This window comes from Nestor notabilis, unplaced genomic scaffold (genome assembly GCF_000696875.1).
Source record: "Nestor notabilis isolate BGI_N333 unplaced genomic scaffold, ASM69687v1 scaffold24917, whole genome shotgun sequence".
Taxonomy (NCBI): Eukaryota; Metazoa; Chordata; class Aves; order Psittaciformes; family Psittacidae; genus Nestor; species Nestor notabilis.
In genome coordinates, this window is record NW_009937278.1 from 29,921 (window position 1) to 51,458 (window position 21,538).

Sequence of the window (21,538 nt, forward strand, 5' to 3'; positions counted from 1 at the left end):
AAAGTCTCTCGGTTTTCCTCTTACCTATGCCTATTTGAGGGCTAGAATGTTGTAGAGCTGTAACATGTAGGCTGAAAAGATTTTAGGCAGTGCTAGTGCCTGTATCTAACTCTGGAAAGTCCGCGTGCCTTAAGAGAAGGAAGGCTGAGTTTGTGTAGTTTTGGTGTTTGTTTGGTTGGGGGGTGGAGCTTTTTGTTTGGTTTGTTTTAACATGGTCTTTCATTGCTCCAGCCCTCTAGAAGTACCATAGCCAAGCCAAAAGGCCAAAGGTATTACTTCAGGCTGCAGCACTGCACTAATGTGGCCATTGAATCCTGCTTAGTTCAGAGAAGAGTGTAAGGTGGCATCTGCTTGCTGAAGAATGTCTTGATTGTACCCTAAATTAGAGGAGATATGACAAAGGACTCTCCCATTCCCCATTCTCAACGGCTGCACAAGAGAAAAATTTGAAATGCTTACACTATTATGCTCTAAAGAACTCATAATTTTTGGAAACATCTCTACAATCTAATGTATTCCCAAATATTAGAAATATTCTCTGGAAGTGAGAAATTTAAACAGAGACCAAATTTATCATTAGGTAAGTAATGGTCAGAAGAATTTTTCTGCACAGAATTATCTACCCTGGGATTTCTGAAAAACAGGTGATAGACTATAAATTTAGGATGGTAGGCTTCTTTTTACCATTTTGTTTCCAGCCATCTTCAAAATTGTACATACAATTGAAAAGTACCTTTTTGACATATCAGTTGAAGGAAACAAAAAGTACTACACAAACCAGGCTTTGGAACATTGTATAAACACATTCCATGCACAACCTCAAAAAAATCCTCATGATAAAAGTATTAAAGAGCAAGACAGACAACTGAACGCTCCCTACACATGCAGGACCAAAGAGAAAATTCTAGAAACAGGTAAAAGAATGACATTCTACCAAAAAAAACCCAAAAAAGCAAAAACCCAAAAAACAAACAAACAAAAAAAACGAATGGAAGAAAGGAGGAAAAAAATTCATGCACAGAAAGACAGATGTCTTGGAATATGACTTCTGATAGCAAAATACACGAGCTTTTATAAACATCCCATTAAAATGGGTAATAATAACAAAGGCTACATACGTCTTTCGACAGAAGGGTATTTTCTGCATTAATACTTATACTGCCAGGTTCTATGAAGTCATATTTCAAAACATTCCTACTCTGTCTGGTCTGTACCTTTTTTATTGCCATATATGAGTCGCTCTTCAGATGGAGATTCCAGAAAAAAAGGAAGTGAACGATGGAGAAAAAGGTGAGTGAGACAAATAAAATAAAGATATTTAACTTGGCAGTGGTAATAAAGAAAGAATGGAGAAGAAATGAGAAAAAATAAAGTGGAAAATTGCAACACTTAAAAATGCATTCATCAAACAAGAAGTGGAATTGTTGAGTGTGTTTTAAAATTTGACAATAAACAAGTGAAAGCTTGACAGTCAGCAGTTAAAAAAAAAAAATCCATTCACACAGAAAGATAAAGCGTAGACAGTACCTAGGTGGCATTAAGAGATGCATCAAGCAAAGAAATTGTTAAAAGAGACAGAAGAGTGAAATAATTCAAATTAGGAAACTGCAACTATCATACTAAAGACAGGGCATGTGCAATCAACCGATGACTGCAATTATGCTGGACAACACAGAATAACATCTAACCTTACTCTGCAAATACTTGGTATACTAGCTTTACACTCAGTTCAGCATGATTACTTGAATGAAAAACATAAATCAACTGTTTTCAGGATCACATTTGAGATTATTTCTAACTTTTGACATTTCTGGCAACAATCTGAATGGCAGCAAAATTTGAGTGGCTCATAACCAATGCACCCCAATCTAAAACACACATCTGCTTAGCACACTACTATTCTGCTGCTGAATTTGAACACAGTAGTTATCAAACATTAAGAATGGGCTCATGTCTCTAATGTCTTTATAAATGATCCTGTAGTGTTCCTCTAAGGCTGCTGAAACTTTTCTTCCTCCTCCCCCATCATCAAATAACCCACCAAATCAATTGTTATTCGATAAAAGGGAGCAAGTCTGAAAACCATTTAGGTGTGACATTAAGCACTACTGTAAAAAAAATAAAACGAAGTGTGATATGTTAGGTCTTCATGTTAATGTTGCTTCTCAATCATCATGTTGCAAACATCTCCTTAATAACCTACTCCATCATAGTTTAAAAGATAATTTTATAATTAATTAAATAAATAGGTATTATACAATGTACACATACAGTCATCCTTTAACTTTTATGCTTTAAACTCAAACACGAAGACTCAAACTTGTATTTCATACTTATTGTATACCACTTTACCATAAGAAATGTTATATCTGGCTTTCACCTACAACTCTCTACTGAAGAGTAGGCATTAAGACATTTACCTTCATTCTAATGAATTTACAAAAGTTAGTATTTTTCCAAGTTAAAATGATAAGAAATTCTGAAAATTTTCCACAAAAAGTTTCAGCTTTAAATAGAAATCAGATATGAATATTTGCAAAGAATACCATTAGTGTTTCTTGATCACAAAGGCAAAACCACAATTCCCTTCCCTGCCCCTCAAAGTGTCATTATCTGAAGAAAAATTTGAAGGCAATTTTCTCCAAATTCTATGTAGTAGTACACCATCCTAAGCCAATTACTCTTTCACAAGTTATTACCATTAAAAAAGATCCATACATCTTAAAGTAACCCCTACCGTCAAATTGATCTTCTCCCTCTGTCATCAGTTCATCATCAGAGCAAATGCTCAAAACATTCACCAACATTTCTGTTACTGTATAGGAAAAAAAAAGGCTTAATTCATTCCCTGTAGAATTTTACATATTTTCATGCATACAAGCTATAACTAGTCACCAGCAATGAAAGCGAATGAACTTCCAACACCATAGCTATTGCTCAGTAACCTGGTTTCAAAAATGCTTTTCTTGATGTGAGTTGTCACTGAATTTAAAAAGCTCAGGCAAATCAGCTAAAATTATACCACCTACTAATCAAACACCACAGCAGAGCTTTCTCTCCTATCATACAATGAGTTCTTTTAGATAAGGATTGTCTTCTTGTATATTAGTATTTTTACATTAGGATAAGTATTTGAACTAGATTTTATACAAAATTTACTTAAATATGAAAATATTTTGACTGCTCAAGTTTAGGCTTAAAATGAAAAAGCTGTTCCATTCCTGGCACCTACAGGCATGTAGCAGAAGCACCAAAGCAGAAAAAAATTATGACATAAATACGATGCAAATTACACGTCTTTTTAAACTCCCTTTAAAAATATCAATACAGTAGATACACAAGCTTTCCTCAGAAAGCTTTCATTTTCTTTCTTCAGGAATCTCTCTAACCTGTCACTCAACTTTTCTCACTTACATCAGGCTCGTTTTTAAAACAGCCAAACTCTTCCTCCTCCTAGAGTATTCATAAACCTATTCCGGAAGTTCAGTCAGATGGTTAAAAAGCCTGTAAATTGCTGTCTGCATTTACTCATTACTAATTCATACATTTCCTGTGTTACCTGCTATGGTAATCTCCATTCTTGGGAGTTAGTCCCCACTTTAATGAAAAAAAACCCAAACAAACTCCAAAAACAACCAAACACAAAAACCATCAAACAAAAAAACCCCAAACCCCAAATTATTTGATTTTGATCTGTTCAATGCATACCAGACAATATTGACACTGTATCCTTCATCAAAAGTGAAAGCATGTACTTGTCAAAGGCAAACTACAAGGGCCATGATTCCAGGAAACTTAAGCATAGTGAGTCAATGAGCAACTTATTTAACAGTATTTGGGTGTCTCACTACCAGCATCATAAAAAAAGGCAAAATAAACAGTATTAACTCTTTCTTCTTGAAAATATTATCTACTACATCATCAGGTAAATGCGATATATACAAAAATCTCCTTTCAAATGTGAGGTCCCTCTGTTTAAAAATAAAATAGCCTGTTGAGTGCGTTAACCATACTAAAAAGTATCCAAATTATTTGTGTTAAACTGCTCATTAAAGACAATGTAAACAGATCTAGAATCGTAGGTTTATATGACTCTAAATATATCATCTCAAGAATACTTTTCAAAGAAATTCAAAGAGCTTTCCAGACCTCTTTTATAAAAAGAGCAGTTTCTGTCATGCAGGATTTTAAACAACCCAATAGCCTCCAACCTCACTGTTTTTTCACTGAAAACTATTTGGAGCCCCAGTGCCCCAGATTCAGAGTTAACAACTCTAGGAAGGAAGGAGGTGGGGGGAAATAAGGATTGGGAAAAAAAAAAAAAGAAAAAAAAAAGATCTATGCTAAATTATCTTTCATACAAGAAAAATAATAACTGAAAAAGTTATCTTTAATGAAGGTCCATCTATTGTAACTATATATGAAAGTTATAATTTTACGTGAATAGCTCAACATAGTTTATACCTGTAACTATACAAGATTAGTAATATTTTAATTCAGAAGTTCAAAGGTACTACTTAACAATGCATGCATACACCCTCAATGGAACTGATAATTTCTGTTAACACCTCTGCTTTATTAAATGCAGCTTAAACTATCTTGACTGAAAATAACCAAAACCTGTAGAACGAGTTGTATTTCAGCCTACCCTTTCTCAGAAATCGCATTTTCACATATCAAACCCCCCTCCAAATCAGTTTAACAACTTCACCAAATCTTCTACCTGGTAAATACAAATACAGATACTGTTTTTCATAAAACCCATGCAATTAATCTCTCATTGGTAAATATATCTAAAAAAGAAATAAATAAATAAAATATTCCCAACATCAATATGAGAGAAATAGGAAAGATAACCACTGATGTGCAGCTTTTGCCTACCTTTTTCTCCAACAAATGGCAAAGACCATGTAAAAACATCCATAAAATTTGGTAGCCAGTAAGGATGAGGAGAACAATTGAACTGACGAATATTCATCACATTGTTTTCATATTTTAATACAGCCGCTAAAAGAAAATTTAGACATTTTGAAAAGAATGCTTAAACTTGTGAGTACCACAAATGTAAAATCACAAGTATGTTTTAGCTCTATTTTCACTACAGACAAAACAGTTCCAGAGATACTCCACTCTCTTTCTTTCACAATATTTACAGGATAGATTTCTAATGGAGAACTTTGAATTTTTATTGCACATGTTGCAGTTTAAGGTACTGCCAGAGTTTTGTACTGTCCTATCATAGATCTATAATGAACAAAGACTTTAAAATATCCTTAAATGGTATCATTTCCACACCAAAATCCTAACTCAGAACAGTAGTATATCCAGTATATCTAGACTCAGGTTTTATTCTTCATATGGAATGATAGAATCACAGAATCAAATAGGTTGGAAAAGACCTTTAAGATCAAGTCAAACCATTACCCCAGGACTGCCAAGTCGACCACTAAACCACGTCACTAAGGGCCTCATCTACAAGTTTTTTGAACACTTCCAGAGATGGTGATTCCACCACTTTCCTGGGCAGCCTGTTCCAGTATCTGAGCACCCTCTCAGTGAAGAAATTTTTCCTAATATCCAATCTAAACCTCCCATGGCACAGCTTTAGGCCGTTACCTCTTGCCTCAAGTAAAACCACAGAAATGTAGAGAAGGGGAAGCAGAGAGAAACAAACCAGAAAAACAGAAGCATTCTAAAGCTAAATAAGCATTGATTGCATTTTTCCATACTTACACTTGCATTACACTGGAAATAGCTGATGTGAAAAAGGATTCTCAAAATGCAATATCCAGAGAGATCGTGAAAAGATGTAAAACGCCAGTTGCAGCTAGTTTTATTTCTCCTTTACTCCTTCAGTGTAAGTAACAACAGCTTATCTTTTCCTCTATACAGCTAATCACCCTACATAAGTGGTATGGGTTGGTTGGTTCTTTGGAGGTGGGACAGAAAAAATGCAACGTATTTCATAGAAAAGGTCTTGGTTTCAAAGGAACACTATTTTAACATTTGGAGATCATTCACTCATCACATACTTTAAATGCCAGACTTTAATGTCATATTTGAATCTCAGCAGACTTTATTTTTAATTATTTCTGTTGTCGAACTTTGCTCCCATCTATAAATAATATTAATCACAGCTAAGCTCTTCTCTGTAATTCTGATTTGTAAATCTCTACACTATTAAGCATGCTTCTCCTGTGCAACTTTGTCATAAGCAGAGGATGGACAAAAATTAATTCTTTCCTGTTTACACCTCCCTAATAACATTTCCAATGGTGATCAAGTACTTAGATCACTATTTGCTCTTTCTCGATTTCCCTTTATGGCCCTGTATCATCACAATTAGACCCTCAAATGCTGTGATACACAACACAAACTAACTTATGCATAGGCTTCTGATCAATGTTTCCTCCCTTTTTGCCCTCCTGGCAAAAAATTGTTAATATTAGATGATTTAATCTAGTAAGACATTTTTATTTTATTATTACATACAGTTATTAATAACAAGATCTTACCTTTATTATTGTAGACATCCAGGTAATTAGGTGCTGAAAAAATTGTTATTAATGATGGGAACCCTGTAGTTTGACTTTTCCTGTACATTCTATAACTGCAAAACCAGACAGATTATTTCACATCTTACAGCAATAAGCAATTATATTTTTTTATTTTACACTGTGAATAATTTCTTGAAAGACACAAAGTACTTACCCTGCATCTTGTGCTTCATGTGCTCTAATGATTGACAACAAATTATTATTTTGCAAAAATTCACAAACTGCTGGATAGCTGTGAAATGAAAACAGCTATGAGTAACAGAAATTATCTAAAATATGCAGCAAGAGTCAGCATCAAGACATCAAAGAGGTCATAGTATACTCTCACCTATAAAAGTATGAGCATCCTCTGACTGTATTGTGACTGAAATGCTCTTGTGAATTTTCATTTCCAAAATCTTCTGAAGGATCTGACCACAATAAGTCACACATTGGTCCAAATGCTGGAGGTTCTTTGAATCTATCTAACTGTTTAAGAAAAGGTAACAGCACAAAGTTTCTTTGAATATTATATCAGTAAGTTTTACACATTTGTTCAACTACATATCCATCAATACTAAGCATTTTTACAATAAGTCACAGTATCAAAGAGAAGTGGTTTCTGTATATTATTTCCTCTCCTCCTCATGAAATAAGGCAGAGACATGCCCAAAGAACCAAACCTGTTAAGAGCAATAAGATCTATTAGTTGTAAAAAGAAGGGAGATAAATTCCAGACTGATGGATATGTGTAATACAAGGTCAAGTTACAGACAAGGAACAAAATGGTTCTGTTTCATGCACATGCCACACCTACCAATCTGGAGACACTGCCAGGAATTAGCAAAGAGAAACAGTACAGGAAATAGGAATTATAAAAGAAAAGCATGAATAATTAGCACTGACTAGAAGAGACTAAATAAATTTAAAAAATTATCATAATAATAATGATAATTAAAACAAAACCTGAAACACCTGTGTCCAAAATGGATCATTTACAACATAATGAAGAGTTGACTAGCTTAGCCGTCTCACACTTCTTTCATACAGGCTTTATTTCTCAGCTATGGCCCTGGTGTAATGGGCCATTACACATTTTGGGAGACGTCTTTGTTTTCTTTCTCTAGCTGCTTCTTCACAGATTTCTACTTGGAAACACCTGTTTTAGCAGCCTGCAACCTTCCCAGTAACCACAGTGAAAACGGGCAGAGGTAAGAAGGACAGTACATTTGTTAATGTAAAAGGAAAACACCCTGCTTAATAAGTAACAGTCGATCAATCTCTGATGTCCTGTCCCAGAAATGAAATTAGATATCCCAGATTCAATATAAGTTTATTTGATCTTTATGTAGCTGGAGTTTGTTCACAAGATGATTTTATCCAAGAAATGTAGGAACGGTTCTTTGATGGACAGTGCATTTATCTCACTTTACCTCCCACACCAAAGAAGATGACTTTGATGGTACTAGAGAACACTTAACTCTTCATGACAGGTTCGAAGGGAGGTTTGGTGGGCACCTGGTGAATTTGAGTCTAACGGTCCATAGGAATCCATTCAAATATGGAACCAGCAGTAGTGCCAAGCTCTCTCATGCCCTGGAAAATCAGAGCTCCCGAGGTTGCCACCTGTAACATAAGTGGAGAGGTCCAGATCTTTACAAATTCCTGCCAGATGATGGCAAGGCAGGTATTAACTGAAGTTGTTGTTGGAATTTATTAATTATTAAAAATCCAGTGGTTTAACATTTCCCACACTGGATGATAAACCCTGTATGGAATATTTCTTCCAGAAATTGAAGAAGTCAGTCCATCAACTTCTGCAAGTACCTGAATTTCTGTAGATTAAACCATCAAGTTTCTAAACGTCCAGCAATAAATTTGGGTCCAGAAGCTAACAGAAGCATTCATACAAAGAAGATTCAACTGTTTCCCAATTGATGTTTCCTGCAATACAGAAGGCTGAAAGTCTAGAAAGCATTTTTAAGATTTTCTTCAGGTTTTCTTCAAGGATTTTCCTTATGACTTTGGCTAAATGGATAGAGATGTTATAAAGTTTTCGTTTCTGTAAGCAACCCTCTCTCCCAAACTACTTTCTCGTAGCATTAGAACAATGAGGTAGACGTCTCTTGAAGTAAGGCGGTCAGTTTGTAAAAAACAAATATACTTACAAACACACCAAATCAGAGTCTCCTTCACTAGACAATTTACCAACTGGCATGGTTCCCAAGACATCTCAGTATTTATGGAAATGTCACTGCAAGCTACTCAACCCAGACTGCATATATCAAATCAGAATAACCAATTTAAGGGTTTCTCTACACTGGGACAAGAAGAAGGTTAACAAAGGACATGAGTCAATTCAAAACACTTGTTACTGAGCAGCTATTTCTGAATATATTGCAACTACAGCAAAAGAGAATCTCAATACAAATTAGCTTAACATATTTCTAAATACAATTAAGGTAACTGAGAAAGACAATTTCATTCAAGAACAAGAATCACTACACCTGGTGTTAAAATAGAAATAGGTAGTATAGTTTTTAATATGTACAGTAAGATCATAGAATCTAAATTAATTTCTAGGTGTTAAGCAGTCAGGGCTACTAAACTAAAGTGCATCATACCTCCACACGGATGTTCAAATTCAGGTGTAGCAAAACCTTGGAGGTAGATTAAGGTAGAGCAAATCAAAACTACTTTACTTTTGAGGCAAAAGACCTTCACAGTAGTTGCACATTCTTGAAGATACAGATAGCAGTTTTAATTAATCTGTAGTCATTTTCCTGGGAATCATCACATAGTAAAGCCTAAAAACAATGCGAAGGCCAGTGAAGAGTGGCAGTCATCTTACATATTACTGAAGAAAAGGAAATTTCAGCAGACCGCAGAAAGAAAGCAAGGTATTACAAAGACGGATTCACAGTAGCACCCTTATACATTTCAAGGCACTTTGCTGATCAAGCCTTAGTATCACCAAGAACTAAACAAAAGAACAACCATCTGTTGTAAATGATGAAGTAAATTCTGTGTCTCTCTTCTTTAAATTAAGAATTCCCATAAACTTATCTGGACACTTCCCTCCTTGTAAACCACAAGGCTTAAAATCATAATTCCTGGAATTTTGTTTCAGCTGAAATCTTGCCAGTGCACAGCATCTCTAAGTTGGTGGACATGTGTCTGAAAGAGACACTCTTTACCAACACAGTCAGAACATCTGTGTAAACGAAGTTCAGAGAATAAAAATCAGATTAATTGAAGTTTCACAAATTCCCATTTTCTCAGAAATAAGAAGCACTTGCAGCAAACTTTCTCATTAGGCTTTACTGTCATAGCTACTATGATAGCTGTCCTCTACAGGAAACAAGTTTACGCCAGCAAAAATAATCATTTGTGTAAGTTTAATCACCTTCATGGATGTCAATATTACTGACATTAGACTTCATCCACAAGAAACTGCATCTGCACAGAATTTTTTTTTCCTTTAGGTGATTCCTATACTATTTATAGTGCTGTGAATTCCCTTCTTAAGAAAGATTATGCCTACACATTTGCAGAGAAGACCTCTCCTTAATAAGAACTTCTGCTAATAAACCAGAAGGCTTGTAAAATTATACAATTGTCTCGACTGTTTACAGAAGTCATTTCACACACCACACTTGTACCCCAAGTATATGGTATTTTCCTAGATACAAAAAGAGCATTTCACATCACCCATTTAATTTAAATACATCTACAATATCAATGCATGCCAAGCTCTAATGCAGCTATTGAAGCTCCTGCCAACTCGTGAACAGTGCCTTTTCCAAGTCACCAGATGATTCTTTAGAAAACAAAAAAGACCCAATGAACAGTTCTAATAACACTGCCTTATACCATTTATAAATGTGGTTTTCATCAGAAGCAATATACAATGCAGATTTTCATATATATATACACACATAAGCTTATATTTTGTCTTAATATAGCCTTCAGCATTATAGAAGCGTATATGAAAGTGCAGGCCAGGATGACAGAATGATATTTTAATTAAATTTACTTGACACTTTGAAACCTCATTAGCTGCAAGACTGAGGCAAAAAAAAAAAAAAAAAGAATCACAATCCTATTATGACAGTGGCTATCCAAAGTGTTTTTCCAGACGATATTTCCCTATATTTCCCTTACACTATTTTCCAAAAAGCTTTGACCATGTTTCTTTTCCTCTGCAATGTGAGAAGTGTTAAGGCCCTGTCAGAATGGCACTATTTACTTGCTTTGCTTTCTTACTTCTCTTTCTCTGCACAATGGATATAGATTTCTGTATACGCTAGTATTTGCTCAAAAAATGCAATGTGCCTCAGTGCATTTTCCTACTTAAACCACTGAGCTTCTAAATCTACTTCCTCTCTGTTTCTACCATTTTCTCCTCTCACATCATTCTGCTTGGCAGTGTAATATCTGTAAGTGAAATACGCTGACATTCCAGCCTCTGAAATGGTCCTTTCAGTAAAAAATAATTAAAAAATTAAAAAATCATCAGCAATGAGATTCAGCTGCACAGCAGCATAGTACTCTGAGGAGAAGGAGACGTAAAAAACTAAAATGGAGCACAAGAAAAGGAGGAAATGCTAAGACAATGAGAAATACAATAAATGAAGATAAAAGACAAAATAGGCCATCAATATTCATACAGTATAAAACCAAGTTAGGAAGATACTTTTCATTCTGAAATTCAGATTATTTTTTTTAATAGGCTCCCGCATACCTCCTTCCATATGTGGATAAACAACTATTTTCTTGCATGCTTACCAATAATACCAAAGTTTCTTAGAACCACCTATTTATATTTTAAGCTGAAATCAGTTCCTCTTTAGATGTTACTAATCATAACAGGAATGATTTTGATTTCCAAACACAGCAGTCAAGATGTCAGCTAAGTGAACTAAAATAAGTCAAAAGGAATATGCAAAAAGGAAAGCAATTTGAAAATTCCCATCTGATAAGTCTTCATCTGACATCAGCAGTCCATGCAAATTGAAACCAAGTTGTTAGACACCTCATGTCACCACAATCTTCTTCCCTTTAAATTGAACATGACTATTTAATGTCTCCATTGTATAATTTTTAAAACTTGTTTTCATTCTCACCGATATACTCAGCACACCTACCACAGTGAGAAGCACTCCACAGCTGTTACTCAAATGCCTACCAAATTTGCCATTTTAAACAGCAATCTGAATTTCTGTTAAATACTGCAGTTTCACACTCCTTCAAAACACAAATCCACATGATCAAGAAAGTTAAAAAAAACTTTTCAAAGAAATGTAAAAATAACTGAAATATGTTTGATATAATGAACCATTTTAAGACTACAATTAACTTCTATGAGTTTTGTTGTAAAAACCATGAGAACACTACCTTACCTATAAAGAAATAAAAAGCATTACTTCATTTGGATATGAAGGTCTGTACATGTACTACCTGCCTCAGGAAACTATGTGGAGTTTTTGAGGGTTTTTTCAAATGTAACAGTCCCAGCTGTCCCAATGAGATGTACTAATGGAAAATACACTAAGTAATCCATGAGTTTTTAAATGTGATACTGCTTAGACTACATTTCAGTTCCCAATTTACACTTCTAAAAGAGACAAGAACAGAAAACAATACACTGACAATTTCGCAAAGATGACTTTGTGTAGCATCATATAAATATCTGTATTTCCACTTATTTTCATATACACAGAATACTCACTCTCCTAATGTCATCTAGTGTATTAATTTCTGGTGAGAGTCCACCATGAACACAAAGAAACTGTTGATTTAAGAGAGCAGCAAGAGGGAGACAATCAAAAGCTTCCATACAAGCATCGTAGACTCTTTCCGAGTACTTTATTTTACCTACAGGAAAGAAAATATAAAATATAAAATATTAAGAAATCCACATTAGACAGAAGAAGTAATCTAGTGGATCATAATTACAGAAAGAAATCTCAAAGTGAATGCTTAAAAAAAAACACAACCCAAAGCAATGAATATTTGGGGTTTAAATGAGCATTTCCAAACACTGCAACAGCAAGCACATTTCTAAGACATTCTATTCCAGAACTATAAATAGAACTATAAACCTTTTTCTTCATTTGTTCTTCTGCTATCTCAAGTGTGGAGAAACAGTTTTTGTTTTTAAAAGAATTCTTTTGTACTATACAATTATACAGCACAATTCATGTAAAATACTACCGAGAAGTGTGTGATTTCTCACTTACAGTGAAAGCTAAGAACTGCTTATAGATTACATAACTTTTACCTCCATCAAAGAGTTTTACCAGGGCAAATGATCCTTTTATCACTGGATCAATACTTACATAAGCCTCCAAGTGGAGGAGCACTGAAGAGTTATCTTACTAGTATAGTTCAAATCAATTTCCCAAATGCAAAAATTACTCAGCAGCAGTGGTTTTTTGCTAGCTTGACAATGCTGCTCAGCGTGTTACTTTGCACTTCCAGTTATAGCCAAGACAGCAAAATAACCTTCCTCACTCCAGGATTTTAAAATTGATTGGGATTGATAGATCAAAATTTAGTCTACAATGTATCTTTACAGACAGCAGTCTTCTACATAATTTGCATTCCCAACATCACACTTGACTGCAAGCAATTCTACCAAAGTTAATGGGTCCTCCAAATGTTCGCAAGACAGTAACTAAACTAGAAGACATCTCTCAAGCAAAATGAGATTGTAGATCATCAAGTTGGAAGCTAATTTTACATTCTTAGTACTTACATTCTTGCTTAAAGGTAAAATACTCTGTTAGGTGTCTGCATTCATGGTTGCCTCTCAAAAGAAATAATGTGCTTGGGTAGAGAATTTTCAGGACCCATAAGTACAGCACACACTGTTGAAAAACAAAAACATCCAGTAAAATACACTGGTTTATAAGAACTTAAAAAATTATTACTGAGAAACACTGAACAACATTAAGTGCTTCAAAAGCAAGTACAGCTTAATGCACCATTTTAAAATATAGCACTGCTTCCCCGAGTCCAGTTCTGGACATGAGTTATGCAAATTGCTTATTTTCTTAAGAAGAGCCACACAGAATGCTCTAAAAATATATAATTTACCAGACACCCAACAGTTAAAATAAACTCAGCAGAATTATACTACAGAACACTTTCATCTAGACAAATAATGTATATGTTTGTACCTAAAATCAGATTTTATAATATGATTCTAAATACTAGCATAAGAAGAAAAGCAGACAGAGACTGAAGAAGAAAAAAAAAATCAGCCACAAAACTATTTACATTTAAGTCATTCATAGAATTTGAAGACTGTTTTTAAACTAAGAAAGGAAAGAGTAAACCCTTTTTTTTGCAAAAAACTGGGAAAGCTAGGTATTTATTTAGTGTTCAATGCCCCAAATGTATTTCTTGAATTTCAAATCTGATTCTTGTATTTTTAACTGAGCACAAAGATCTTAAAATCCCAGTAGTTTTGGACTACATTGAAGTCACCTGCAAATTGCTATCATTGTTGTTCTAAATCAAAACGAGTACCCTGAAGCTATCATTCTCCACAGTTATTTTGCACAAAATAGCAAGTACATGAAGGAAGAAAGAAAAGAAAGGAACACTTAAAAAAACCAGCAAACATGGAGAAATACATCAAAGACTTCTACTGTGAAGTTTAACTAATTACTGAATTTTTCTTATCTTCTTAGTAAAAATACGCAAAATAGACATTTTTCTAATAATACCATTTGCTTTCCAACACTTTTGTAACTCTAAAATATCCTGATATATTGCAAAGTCCCGAGGCTCTTTAAAACGGTTTCCCTGCAGAAAGTATGATCAGTTTCTTACAAAAGAAGTGCTTATCATCAAGTGAATACATGAATTAAGTTGGCAAATTCTACAACTGCCAACTGTTTTAGTGAAGTCAGTTTGAATAAAAAAATTTATAAAAGTTGTCAACCTTGAAAACATGTAATAGAAAAATAGCAAAATAGTCCCTTCCTTTCAGTGAATGGATACTACATTTGATTAAATTGTAGATTTACGCACTCTCAAGCATGTGACTTATTAAGCATAAAAAGAATTTATTTCTTTTTTTTACCTTTCCTGTATTGGCATATTTATTTTTTTATTATTAAATACAAGCAGAATAATGTCAGAGTTCTCTATGTCCTATTACTTCCAGCACAGAAAAGAATTTGCACACACTTATGTGAAGGACTCCATCATGACCCCAGCAGTTTGTTATATACAATTACAGCAGCATGTAATTATCTTTCCTATTAGGAGCAATGACATTTTTTAATTGGACATGGGTTATTACTAAAATATCAATGCAATCAAAGATTTTTCAGGACAGACTGATATAGAATTTAATAGTGAAAAATCAAATTTCACTGTTCGAACATTTTTAGAAAATTTCACCTTTACTGTGCTGTGAAACATCAAATATTTTACCAGAAGCATATTATACTTCTAATCTCTAAGAAAGATTTTAAAGTAACCACATATGAAAACTTCTGGAGGTCACCTTAAACTTCCTAAATGTTCATTAAGGCAAAAACGTAGTAGGAATTTTTTTTTAGGTTAAAACAGAGAACAAATGGCTGATTTTCACATACTAGTTTTTACTCTCAACAGGACCATGAAGCGTAGCCCTGCCTTCATGCACTTGCAGCAATTCAACTTCATTGAGATAATCTGCCACGTACTTCACTGATGTTCCAAGAGCCACTCACAGCAGAAGAGAGCAGATTATCTCAATGAAGACAGACAAGCCTTTTAAGAACTGTGGAGTGGTTTTCAAGAGTATATTTAACATATCTTTACATATTCCACAAGTATATCTAGCATGCCAAATATTATATTAAAAATTGAATTAAAATTATATGACAAAAAAAACCTGAGCCTGTTCTTAGTAAGAAATTTAAGAACATCCATTATACAGAAGTTTTTTGTAAGTGTAATGGTTGAAAAACTTTCATACCATATTTTGATATATTAACATACAGTGTTGCTATGTAAATGTCCTTTTCAAGGACATTTGTAATCATCAAGAACATGACAAGAAGATCAAATTAATAAACAGGGAACGTCTGTTGAAATTTTTCCTTACAAATGACTTTGAGGCAATCATTTCTGCTGCATCTCCTGTTTGTCTACCATCCCTAATAACCACAAAAGGCACTGTGCATGCCCTTCACAGTATATACACACACATGTTATTAAAACAGCATAATTATAATACAGAAATGAAGTATCATACACCATGACTTGCCAAATGCTATTTCAAATAGTATGCCACCCTATTAGATTTGTTATCTATGAAGAGATCCCAAGCTGAGGCACCTCCCAAGCTGGCTCCAGAAGAATAGTTAACTTAAAAATCATAACTCTGAAACTAATTGATATAAGTACATGAATATCTCTGGAATCTAGCATACTTAATATACATGCTGCAAAATAAAAAATCATTTTAATTTAAAATACCTGAAAAATTAATGGCAGAAACACAGGACATCCTTAGGGAATATCTGTAATCGCCCTCAGAATTTTAATAAAGAAAAATATTAATGATTATTAAAAAAAAATTTATTACATAAGGAAAATTAATCTACTTTACACAGATAAACAGCTATAATAAATTAAAAGACTTCACAGTCATGACTCACCTGTTTACCAAAAAACCTAGAAACACAACTTCCTGGATATTTCCAGAGAAGCAGGATTATGTACAATAAAGCTACAGAATTCAATTTTTTAATAACTAACAAAAGAAAGAGGAAGAAAAATGAGTAAGTCTGGTGATTTCAACAAGACAGTCCAAATGGCTGCTCAATATCCTCCTGTGAGCAGGCCTCTCTCATGGGAGAAAGCACAGAAATGAAGAACACATTCACATGTTAAACCAGACCTAAAATTTCATTTGAAAACCTCCATAAGAAAAATTTAGGACAAAACAGATTAATATATTCAGTTACCTCTATACTAAAATAACCTCTGTCTACATAGTCACCGAGGAAGAGGTATCTTGTGTTAGCAGGTGATCCTCCCACTTCAAACAGCTTCATTAGATCAAAGAACTGGCCATGAATATCACCACACACTGCAAGCAAAAATTTTGTTTAAATTAATTAAAAAAAAAAACAAACCTAATGGAAAAGTTACTAAGTTATAGTTAAGAGCCACAAAGTACTTCTAATTAAGAGAAAAGGCAGGTATAAAGCAGGAATAACAGATATTTTTGAAGTTTCCCCTATGCTTTTCGTTAAGATGCTGTTCTCACTACCTGTGACAATGCTGATGACAGCCCCATCTGAGTCTAGAAAACTGTGGAATACTTTTCAAACGCATTTAACGCACTGAGCATTGAGGTCTTGAAAGTTGTCAGCAGCTCTTTACTGTCCTCCCCAGCCCCTTAGGTATCTTCACAAATTCTCCTTGGTATACATATTTGAAAATGCCTGCTGCTCTGCAACAATTTGCTGTGTCTGTGTGAGACTGAAAAAATCAGGGAGTATGCTTTTGTTTCTATGTCAGACTAACATACCTTTTAATCTCATCATATCTTCTCTTTGCTCAGTTACTTTTCTCCTTCAAATAACCATGTTCACTATTTCAACAGTGGATTTTTCTTGTGTTTTTAGAATATGAGACAGGACAAGACCAGTGGTCAGCAACCTAAGGCAGAAGTGCCAAAGATAGCAGATGGGAAGACTTTGAAGAGCATACAGCAAAGTCATCTCACAATTCAAAAAATAAATAAATAAAAATTAAAAAAATGTATGGAAGAGAACTGCTCCTAACTCCTCATTCCCACAGGAGTTACCAGCTCAGTCAGAAAGTCAGGAGCTGCCGTCTTGCTTCTGCATGAGGGATTACTGGTAACAACCGGAAATAAACTATGCCTTCTGTTGAAGCAAATGTCATTGAACAACTGATGATTGTTGCCATCAGCATCTTCTGACTTCTCAGAGCTTATCAGTAAATTTTTTTGTGGAAAAATAGTTGTTCTAATTTTGGAAAGAAGTATTGGATATGGCACACCACACTTTAAAGATTGTTATTCCCTTGGAGCAGACCATTTGTCACCATGACCTATAAAATATTAGACTAAACAGAATGTGTCCTCTTTTAATGTCACTTTAGTTAAGATTTCTACTCAAACATTGCAACAACTTTCCTTCTTTTTCAGCTGCTAATATACCAGTAGCTCTGGGTAACTACCTGAATAAACAGAAATATAAAAATTCTAAACATATGGATAACTGTGTAGTTTTACCTGGAGCTTCAAAAGACTCTGAGTTCAGACAGTCACTTACTGGTTTCCGCCATTTCAATCACTCATTTAAAAAAAAAATATATAATTTACAGTAATAATGATGTACTGTTTAAGTATTTTCATTTATCTGTTATTAACAGATTAAAGCGAGCTGATGCCCTAAAAGAAGCTTTTCAGGCATTAATTTTACAGAGGTTCATTTAGAAGAAAACACATTCAAACCAAAGAAAATCTGATCTTAATGCAAAAATCAAATCTACTTTCATTACCATAAATAACAGATATGCAATATAAATGATGTTCTACCGGTCTGGATTGTTTATAAATAAAAGTACTAAAGGACACCTGTTCCACCTTTCACCAGGTCAAGCAGAAATCTGACTAGTCAAACCATGAAAATACTCAAAAAAAACCCCCTACTAGTCTGTCTTGTATCACAGTGGATCTGGTCCTAGCACATTAAAAATGCTAAAACAATTCTTTCAATGCTTTCCAGTACTACTACCCTCACAAGAACATGGTTTCACGTGCAATCATCAGTCTCATCTACACAGGAACTACAAAGGTGTATTTTCACTCAGAATTCCAGTTCACAGTATTTGCTTCAAACTACAGCAATTAGCTTCTCTGCACATTTTAGATTTTAGGATAATTCTGAGTTCATTTTTCTATTCCAGGTAGATATCTTTATTCCCACTTACAACATTGAAGGAATTAGCAATCCATAATTCATCAGCATTTAACTATATTCTGTTTTGTCATTTTAATAGCACTCATACTATCTTTTTCCAACAGGTTTAATGACTTCATTTTACAAAATAATGGGCAGACTATTTTTTCAGACCATTGAGTATTGTTAAGCAAATGCAGTTGGGAGGGATAATTCAGTAAGAATATACAGAAATTTTATTTTAACAATTTTTAGGATGAACTTTACTACTGAAAAAACCTTCGTTTTTCAAATTTATTTATGAGTGAAATTATATAGAAACATTACCTGTAATTGGTGCTTCAACTTCTATCATAGTTTTTTCCCTCCGCAATATTGCAGCACCCTCATTGATGATTCTAAGTGCAATTTCTTCATCTACTCGACCCTCTTTTATCAAGTGGTTCTTCAAAATGTCAACTCTTGGTCTTCCATCTGTGTCAAACACTTCTTCAGATGTCAAGCGATGCGTCGGTGGAAAAGGGACAGCTAAAATTTAAAAAGAAGAAACACTAGTTGCAACAATGCCATTTTAAAAATATACTCCATCTAGGACTGGATCTATCATGGAATAGCTGCTATCCAAAGCAGCAAACTTGTCTTTCAATCAACCAACTTGATGACATCATTAAAAGCCAGATGGAACAGTGCCATCTGTGTATGTATATTTTAAAAACTGGCATCTAGAATGTGCGAATTTGTAAACTATAAAACAAAAGTTAGAAGACATAATAACATGTGAAACATCTGGAAGAGCCAGAACTGCCTTTTCAAAGGGACACATCTCTCTCTCCAATATACTGCCATTCTCTGACTTGCAAAAGGCATTTTAAAATGGCTTATTTCCATCATCAAAGTGTCACACACACCCACCCCCCAAACACCAAAAAACCCCAACCAACCAACCAAAAAAAATACCTAAACAAATCCAAAGCTAGCAATTAAAGGATACAGTAACGTTTAAAGGACTAGCTATAAAAGAAGGTAATAGCCAGCACCTGGAAAGGAAGAAGGTCACCAGAGGAGTCCCACTAGAATCTGTGCTATTTAATGAATTCATAAATTATGTTGAAAAGAAGGTAACTAATGGGAGTGATGCAGCATTTAGGTGACAGTAAGTATTCCAGACAAAGAATAGGGTAGGCTATGAAGAGCTACAGAAGTTGTCCACACTACTGAACGGCTCAGCAAAATATGACATATGAAATACAAATACATGTAAATTAATGAAGGAAATCAATCCTAACTTTACATATAAAAATCACAGATTATAAAATTACTATTACTATTCAGAAACAAGGTCTTTTCTATGGTTCTAGGAAAATCCTTGATGCTGACAAATCAATGAAACCCAGAAAACTGAATATTAAGAATTATTAGTAAATGAAAAACAAAGAAGTAATTATGCCACTGATAAATCTAGTATGCAACTCTAGTTTGCCCAACTTATTAAAAAAGAGAATAATTAGAAAGGATTCAAGAGACAACAACGGAAATCAGAAAGTTAGATTTTATTTCTGCAGGAGTAACTAGACTAACTTCAGCCTAAACCCACGAAAACTAAGGGGGACTCTAACAGATGTCTATGACAGTGTTAGTGGAGAAGATGAAGGGAGAGCAGCACTCGTGCTGATGGCCCTTGAATGGCAGAAAGGGGCAGGATGAACTCTAATAGTTTGAAGTTCTGTCAAACCACTGACTAAGCAGCATAAGAAGTTCATGCTGTCAGGAAAAAAAAAAAAAAAAATTTGAGGGGCCTACAACGTTGCCACTGTAGGTTGAAATTCCTTCTTTGATCTTGTTTTCCTTATTTCCCTGTTGCTCTGTCTCTCAAAAGATTAAATTTTAGTAGAGGCTATTCATATTCTACACACAACTTGAGGAATTAATGGAAGTACCAGAACTACTTGGATCCCAGTTTGCGGGTCACAGGCAGCCAAGTGTGATCCGTATCTCAAAGAAGTGGAGCAGGTCTGAGGTTGGGGACAAAACCAGGTTCAGCAACTGCCCAGACAGCACACTTGATGGCCAGCAGCTTATATGAATTCAAACAGTCTTAAATCAGTTACAAATGAAATATGAACGTGGGATGTGGGAAAAGAGGATACATCAAAATTACCACTAAGCAGTGCATCAGAATATCACTGCACTCATGCGATATTCCAGGAATTGAAACTAATCTGATACCTCCCTACCAAAGCATACTGCTATTGAAAAAAATAAATAAAAGGGAAAAGGAGCAAAATAATTCAATTACTCTACATTTAAAAATTATTTCAAATACATTCAAAACCAAAAATTAGAGAAACACATCTATTCAAAGATAAGAACTAGCAGTATGAATGCACTTGTAGACAGCTTATTCATACTTAACTTTTTCAGTCTCTGAAGTTAAGCTTTACCTTCCAAAAATCAATCCTTAAATACTAAAACAATCACTGACTTCCTTTAAATTGACTTCTAGATTACCAGTAACAAATTGCTAGCCTTCTGTTTTAAGAAATAATAAAAATCTATCAATAAAACATCTGATGCCTAAATCACACACATAAATTCACTGACATTAAATTATTCTAGAACATAAAGTGGAGAATTGTATGTATGTCCTCTTTAGAAAAGCTTCTGAGAAGGAAGAAGCTGAAAAATGTGTCTTTGCAGTTTAGAACAAATTTGGCACTTTATTTTTGGACATAAAGTATTTTATTAACAGGAAAGAAATGACATGCCTGTTCTTCCAGACTCTTCTAGCAATGATTCAAGTTTCACTTAGAAGTGTTAAAATTCCATGTAGTCCAAATGTTAACAACATATTTAAGAAATCAAAAGACAACTATGTCTGCTCCATGCACAATTGTTCAAAAACATAAATCTGTCTCCGAAAAAAGAAATCCATTGTTCCAACATGATAAATTTAACTAATTTTTAGAAGCACTTAATCATGACTATAGACCAGTCAGTCTCACCTCTGTGCCTGGCAAAATCACCAGTATGGTGGCCTTCTATGATGGGGCTACAGGA

At 34.3% G+C, this 21,538-nt stretch overlaps 1 protein-coding gene across 6 annotated transcripts in view; it reads right to left on the minus strand.

Annotated features, from left to right (window-relative positions):
- Positions 1–19,004, minus strand: part of PPP3CB (protein phosphatase 3, catalytic subunit, beta isozyme) — a 30,911-nt gene extending 11,907 nt beyond the window's left edge. For 4 of the 6 annotated variants that reach the window (XM_010018761.1, XM_010018762.1, XM_010018760.1 and 1 more), the window contains exons 1-9: positions 18,809–19,004; positions 16,511–16,635; positions 13,297–13,408; positions 12,268–12,413; positions 6,886–7,025; positions 6,712–6,789; positions 6,516–6,610; positions 4,882–5,007; positions 2,738–2,815 (exon numbers count right to left, since the gene is read on the minus strand). In XM_010018761.1, the coding sequence (XP_010017063.1) occupies positions 2,738–2,815; positions 4,882–5,007; positions 6,516–6,610; positions 6,712–6,789; positions 6,886–7,025; positions 12,268–12,413; positions 13,297–13,408; positions 16,511–16,635; positions 18,809–18,836 (928 nt within the window). In that variant the 5' untranslated portion in view covers positions 18,837–19,004. Of the gene's footprint in view, positions 1–565; positions 599–2,737; positions 2,816–4,881; positions 5,008–6,515; positions 6,611–6,711; positions 6,790–6,885; positions 7,026–12,267; positions 12,414–13,296; positions 13,409–16,510; positions 16,636–18,808 lie in introns of all 6 variants that reach the window. The other 2 variants (XM_010018759.1, XM_010018765.1) reach the window with 2 other exon arrangements.
- Positions 19,005–21,538: the final 2,534 nt, after the last annotated feature.